The 7,386-nt window shown below is 37.2% G+C and overlaps 1 protein-coding gene across 2 annotated transcripts in view; it reads left to right on the top strand.

Annotated features, from left to right (window-relative positions):
* Window positions 1-7,386, top strand: part of LOC107082808 (plakophilin-4-like) — a 64,186-nt gene that overhangs the window by 21,425 nt on the left and 35,375 nt on the right. Inside the window, exons 3-6 of one of the 2 annotated variants that reach the window (XM_015371675.1) lie at window positions 890-1,002; window positions 3,396-3,430; window positions 3,949-4,050; window positions 5,939-6,093. In XM_015371675.1, the coding sequence (XP_015227161.1) occupies window positions 890-1,002; window positions 3,396-3,430; window positions 3,949-4,050; window positions 5,939-6,093 (405 nt within the window). Of the gene's footprint in view, window positions 1-889; window positions 1,003-3,395; window positions 3,431-3,948; window positions 4,057-5,938; window positions 6,094-7,386 lie in introns of both variants that reach the window. The other variant, XM_015371674.1, reaches the window with a different exon arrangement.

The following is a 7,386-nucleotide window of genomic DNA, read 5'->3' as shown; positions in this document are numbered from 1 at the left end:
GCCACCCTGGCGTCCTCTTCCACAACATCTTCGTCCCCGCTTTCCTCCTCTAAATAAAAAATGGATGACGGAGGAGACTCATCCACGACCTCCGACACTAAACTCTCCTCCTCTTGCATGTTTCCGCTGTCCATAGTGTTCCTTTTCAGTGTCGTTGCTAAGTGCTACTTGGTCCCAATGGAATTTCCCATTGGGAACCTACCAGCACTAAGTTGCTAACTGGTTAGCAAGATGCTTCCGACTAACCCGCCACAACCAAATGTGCTTGCGAACTTTCCACCACAACAATCCCGCCCACTTGATAAACTGACCAATCACATTCACTTTATTCTCTCGTTTAAAGTCGTGCACCATTCGGGAGAATTCAGAACTGCAGCCGCTTCCTTAGGCTACGACTTTACATTTTTCTTGCTTTGTCTTCCAAAAAATCCTCCTGGCGTTTTTTGTTTGCTCTTTTATTCGTTGTGTTTTTTTTATTATTTTCTTATTGTAAATATTTCAAAGTGTTCTAAATGGTTCAATTAGTATTTCTACTTGGAATTTAGTAGAAAACCATTAGGCTTCCATTTAAACAGCTGAACTTACTTGCTACCCAGTCACCCAGTGATGACCGTACTCAAGTTTTTTCCAATTTTATTGTCCTATGATTTTACAATTTTCTAATTATGTTTTAGCTAGACTGCTATTGCCAAAGTCCTAATGTTTAGTCAAAAGCATTAGAAAATGTTTTGAGGACTGAGGCTGTGATCTCAATTGAGGTTTGTCAGGTGATCCAGTGAATTTTGTCTGATTATAACTGGCATGGATAACTGGGTTTAATAAGGACCATTAAGGTACTGAGGTGTTGCGGATGTTGGGATGTCATCGTGCTCTTCATGTTTTGCTGCAGGAGCTTCAGTTTGAGCGACTGACCCGCGAGCTGGAGGAGGAGCGGCAGATTGTGGCGAGCCAGCTTGAGAAGTGCATGCTGGGAGCTGAGTCACCAGTTGCAGACAGTAGCAGGTAGGTCCTCTTTACTTGTTTCACAGGGATTTAAAATATTAGATTTAAGATTCCCTGCAAAAATAGATGTTGAATAATTTCCATGAAACAGTTTCAGGAACAATTTGCTCCGAAGCGTTTGGTCAAAATTGACTCTGTCCAGATTTTTACTGGAGTTTTAGAGCTTTTGTACTCTAGGAACCTGGAAATTTCCCCTTAAGTAAAATTCTTTGACCAAGTTGTCGCAACCTTGCAAATTTTTTTTTTTTTTTTTTTTTTTTTTTCTTTTTGCCATACAGAGATGGGATCTGATGAAGTTCATAGTGTCTAAATGACTTTTAAGCCTTTACTCTGAGTAGGCCAAACCTTCATAAAATTTTTTTAGCCTTACTGTCTACTTCATAGCTGGACTTTTTCTTGTCATCCTCCAGTTTCTGAACCATCCCAGACCATCATAATACCTACACCGTGTTTGCCTGTTAGCATGATCTTTTTCAGCAATGCTGTGTTGGTATTACACCAGATTTAACAGATCACACACCTCCAAAAAGGTCCAAATTTTTCACATAAGTCCACAGAACATTTTACTAAAACTACCAGGGATCATCCAGATGTTTTGTGGTAAATGAGACGGGTCTTCATGTTCTTTTGGGTCAGCAGTGGTTCTGACCTTGGAACTGTCCTGTAATTTTGGTAGCGCAACTACTTGGGGAAAATTTTTCTCCTGTTCTGTTTTCTCCATCTTTTGCTAAAACCTCCCACTGTGATTCACTAGAGTCCCATAGCATTTGCCTTTTAGACATTTTATACTAATTATTTTTGCTTTTGAGATCTTTTAACTTACTTCATGCCTTGAGACAGGTTTGGTTCAGTAATTCCTTGTTTCTACAGGTCTAGCAGCTATAAGGCCTGTCTGATGATACTGAGTTAAATGTGCTGCCATTTATAGGAGCAGCTGGTTTGGATTGTTCTTTTTTACTATGATGAAGTCATCACTTGAAAGCAGCATTTGTATTTGCTCAGATTCTCTTTTTCTCTCTTTTTCTAAATAAATAAGGGGTTCTCCTACTAAATATAATTATTTTAACATCTAAAACACCAAAGAGAGGCAAGATTAGAGGAAATCTGCAAAGAGGAAACATCATTTTTAACAGCAATGTATATAACTGAGCCTTTGAAAATGATTATGATATTGTTTCAGTTGAGGAAGAGCAACAATAAATTCAAGCTTCTGCTGCATAAAACCTCTGACTGAAATTATATGAAGACTGACTTGGTCTAGAAATATGTCTATTGACTGAAATTTTGAGATTAACCTTTTGAAATAAAAAGTTTCTAAAGATCTTTATGTCTTTAAGATGCTGCTGATAATCCATTGCTTTAAATGTTTAAAAGCTTTAAAATTGTCTGGTATCTCTGGTAGGCATAAAAACTGATAAACCATCAATAATCTCTTGACTTTTTTTTTTTGGGGGGGATAATTTTGCTCAGTTTTTAACTAGTGTTGCACCGATACCCATACTAGTATCAGCTGGGGCCCCAATACTGCACTAAAATGGTGGTATCGGTATCAGCGAGTACCAACAAATAGGGCACCGATACCATTTTGAGAGCCAAGAGTTTATTCAACTATTGTCACCCATTCCAGGTAGGCAATAAAAAGTTCTAGTGGATTCACTTTGTCTTAGTCTTTTTTTTTCCTGCTTCACAAAGGTACACTGCAAAAATGATCTCAAAATGAGTAAAAAATGTCTTAAATTAAGGGTATTTACCCTTAATTTGAGCAGGTAAATAATATGATTTGCCAATGGAATTAGTATTTTTACTCTTAAAATAAGGTATCTAGATAAAATGCCCTTGAAATAAGACAATGCAATTGTTTTTTCTTATTTTAAGTGTAAATTGTCTTGTTCCATTGGCAAAGGGTCTCACTTAAATCCTTAATTCAAGAAAAAAATGCACTTATTTTAAGAAGAAATTATTTATTTAGATTTAATTTTTTTGCAGTGTAAGCAGCAGCTTGAAAAAGCCATGATGGCAATTATTTTACATTCAAGTAGTATGCAGTTCTCACATACATTTCAAACCGATGGTATCAGTATCGGCCAATACTGCACAGCCAGGTATCGGTATCAGGTGCAACACTAGTTTGTTTTTACAGAATATGTGTTTTACATTTTCCCTTCCAGATGATGTTGGCTGCTGTTCTTTAAATAAAGATTTAGACATGTTGCTTTCAAAGACTTTTACTTGTATCTCTCTTTCATTTCTCAGTATAGAATTGTCATTTATCTTTAAGTTAACACCATCTTCTTCCTCCTTCCTGATTTAACTGAACATTAAGTGTTCTTCTTTGATTTAATTACCTTTCACTCTCCTGTCTCCTCCATTTCCTCCTCTTCTCTGTTCCAAAGCTCTTCTGAGAAGTCGTATGCATGGAGATCTGCAGGTACTCTTTATTATTTATAACTTTTATATAACAGCGTATAAATATCTTTAATCTAGGATTGTGGTTTGCTTTGGTAATCCTAAAAAAATAAAATAATAAAATCAAGGTTGAGAATTTTTGTGTTTTTCATAATCTTGTAGCTTTAAATGTGATTAAATATTTATCAATTTGTGAGGCAAAAACGTTTTTCCAGATAAGAATAACATTAAAGCCTCCAGAGGACTGAAGATTACTGGCATGCAGCACCAGGCGGTCAAGCAACACATATGATTCTTACTGACTGTTGGCTTCTGTACCCTTATCCTGAGATGTCTGGGTTATTATTATTTATAAATCCTTTTCCTACCAAATTGGAAACATTGTTAGCTTTTAAAAAAAGCTCAAAATTAAAATAATGATCTTTATTTTGTGGTATGGCAACTGTGTAAAAGATTTCAGTGAATGCTCTACATCTTCCGTCCTCTGAAGAATTTGAATCTACAGAAAAATGTTTGGCTAAAAAGGGTTTTGTATGATAGGTGGTGAGTCTCAGGGCGTGGCTGCAGACGTATCAAGTCGCCACCATGAGGCGGAGGAAGGACTCTACCTGCCTGAAGGGGACCGCGCCTCCCTGCATGACAGTGAGGGTTCGTCAACAATCTATGGAGCACAAAGAGAGAACAAAACAAGCTAACATTTAAAAAAAAAAAAGATATGCAATCCTAATGCAATAAATTTGCCTTGAAAATTAGATTAAATGTAATAATAATGCCCATTTGTAAAGAAGAAAGAACCTGCTTTAAACTACTGTTCAGGAGCAGGTAGGAGATAAACACTAGGGATTAGAAGTGAAATCTTTAGTGGAGCCTTTTCCAAAAAACTTGCGTTTTTGTTGCCTGTTATTGCAAGTATGCAACAAACCCTATGATTATTAAATCAGCCAAAAAAAGTATGTATATTCCCCCAATGCCAGTCATTTCACATTCAGTGCTGACCTAGGAACCTTTAGCCCTTTGGCCATTTCCCCTGTTTCTGGTACAACTTGGTCCCCGAGGGTGAATGTTATCACTGACTATAACTGTTGTCACAGTTTACAATATAGCAGCCTTTTTCTTTAAGGGTTGTGATCATCTGACTGCTTTAGTTCTCACAAATAAAAAGTAGATTTTTAGATTGTGAAGGAAGATGTTTATTTAATGCTAAAACATCCAGGAATTCAGATTATGTATACACTTCATTAACTATATGATAATCAATGATATTATATGTCAACTAAAATTATTGTGTTGCATGGTTTAACTCCACTTTTATTAAACCAGGAAAAAAATTGGCAAATATGTTGTGATATGAACATCACCAGTGTATATAAAAGTGCTTTAAGAGCTCCTGCTTTTAGGGAGGTGATGAAGGCAGGAATGAGTCAGAGCAGGATGTATTAGGTTCAATTTCAGAGCAAAAAACTTGCACTTATCTAGTGGTCATTCAGGTTTGCATCAGTAAACACACATCTGGATGAGATTTTTTTGCTATGGCCCCTGGCCGCAGGGGCCACAACAATTTATGCTTCTTGTTTGATATGTTAAGATTCTGAGCTCTGGTCAGGCATCTGATAATTTTCAGGTTAGGCTTGTAGAATAATTCGTACTTAACTTATAATCATCTGCATACATCAACTTTGTAAATATAGATTATTTAACATGATAATTTCAATTGGGTAATTCGTTTGCATTAGTCTTGTTGCACCTGTGTAATAAAATTCCCAGCCTGAATTGAAATATAAAAACCCTTTCGAAGCTGCTTCAGTATTTTTTAGACGTTAAAGTTACTTAAATAATGTTTTTTGTAAAGGATAATGAGAAAATGTGATTTTCTTTACTTAAAAACACCCAGAACATAAAGTTTGCCTCCTCCCTGCTGCTCAAATGTTTTATTTTTAGCAGTAAAACTTTCATACCTCTTCACACCTGGAGCTCGGCAGCGCAGCTGCAGCCGCTCTCTGTTGGACACTTGGTGTTTTCACTGGAGCGTTTGACACTTTAGTTCCATCAAGCTTCCTGCAGCATGTTAAACCACCAACGATGCCCAGCTGATAGAGCGGAGCAGCAAAGCAGCTGGCGTGGCTGTAAACTCTGATTTGAGCGGATTGTTGTTTTTGTTAGTTTCTTCCTCTCTACAGTTTAAATAATTTACAGCCCGTTCTTGTGATCCTGAGAACCGTTTAACCTCAGATGTTCTGCAGTTAATTCCCACTTAGGTAAATATGCGGCGTCTGAAATGTTAAAACAAATTGCCTTCAGGCTTATTTGTATTCCATACGGTTGGAGTGGTCTCAGAGTATAAAAATATCCCCCACACGCTTCCTCCTCCTCCTCTTCCTCCCACTCATCCAACAGAAGAAAGTAGGGCAGCAGATTGCTCCAGCAGAAACATTAAAGTATAGCACATGTATCCTTGTGTATGTGTTTATACACAAAACAATATTCAACAAATTTGTGATGATGTGCTGTTGTTTTTTTCTCTTCCTCTCAGGTTCAGGAGGTCACTCAGCCCACATGACCTCGTTTTCCGACAGCGGGTACCAAGACAGCAGCGTCAGTTATTACAGCAACCAGAACGTGGTGCGTTCAGAACCCCGAGCCTCAGTATCAAGAAGCCCCAGAGCAGAAGGTCAAGCTTCGGGGCAGGTAGGCTTCCTTCCTCAGCAGGAAACCTCTTTTTGCTGAGAATCCAGAGGAAGGATGAGAAGTCGCCGGGAGAGCAGTGAGCAGAGCAGAGGAGCAGGACTTGTCCTAGTTGATAACTCATGCATCTAACATAGTGAACCACTGGTTCAGCTGGTTCTTTACATTCATGTGACAAGAAAGTTACTGAATAAAGAGATTTAAAGGCATGCTCCTATATAAAAACAAACTTTAACAAGGCTGCAATGCATTTTTTTAAATTAAGAAATTTTTTTTTCCTTATTCTATTGTATTAAATTTTAATTAGTCGCCATTATTCTATATGAGATGTATAGTTAAAAAAGGAATTTAGAAGCAGAAAAGCCTTTTTTTCTCACTTGAACTGTAAATTAGATTTAAAGATAAAGATCAAATAGAATAAATAAATTACTTTCTATTTACTGAATGACAAATTATAGTGTAGATTATATAGATGTTTATTTTTATTACACTTCAAATTCAGATATGTCCATCATGTTTAATCAAAATTTGGTAGAATTACTTGATTGATTTATTTATTGATTGACTCAATTGATCTCACAGTTTGCTTGTTACATCAGCTCAAATAGTCAAAAAAGAAAAAGTTTATGACAAAACTCATTCCAAAAAAATTAAAAACAATCTACTGGACTTGGTTTCCAAGTTTGAAGACCTTTCGCTTCCCATCCAGGAAGCTTTTTCAGTTCAAAATGTCAGAAATACCGTTGAGTTGTAGACTTTATACAGTAGCCCAGCAGAGCCCTGTTTTTTGTTTTGAAAACATGCAAATTGGAACAGACGAAGGGGTCCACCTATTTGGAATGGAGGTTGTTTGGCGTCTTTTGTTAGACTGCAAAACTCATAAAGTTTCATCAAGCTTCTTACAGTAGTTTGCTGGAGTTTTGACCAATTCCTCCTTAAGGAACTGGTGTAACTGGGTCAAGTTTGCTGACACACAACTTTTAAGCTCCGCTGAATGAGATCACACCTCAAAATCCTCGAATATTTCTCCCTTATCGACATTGTAAGTCGTATTGCAGGTCCGCATTCCTACCCAACTTTAACGTGCTGTCTGATTTCTTGAGATGTTTTAGTATTTCTGTCATGATGGGCTTCAGAGTTCCAACCCACATGCAGATACTGTAACCACTCAGAGACAAAGGGAAAAAGTTAACTGGTTTATTGCAGAGATTACAAGCTCAGAGAGATATAGATTAACAGGTTTTCTCAGAGGAAGATCCAGCGAACAGGTGAACTGAAACCGGAAACTCTAGGGGG

This window comes from Cyprinodon variegatus, unplaced genomic scaffold (genome assembly GCF_000732505.1).
Source record: "Cyprinodon variegatus isolate N-32 unplaced genomic scaffold, C_variegatus-1.0 Scaffold63, whole genome shotgun sequence".
Classification (NCBI taxonomy): domain Eukaryota; kingdom Metazoa; phylum Chordata; class Actinopteri; order Cyprinodontiformes; family Cyprinodontidae; genus Cyprinodon; species Cyprinodon variegatus.
This window is presented reverse-complemented; position numbering and strand designations above follow the sequence as displayed.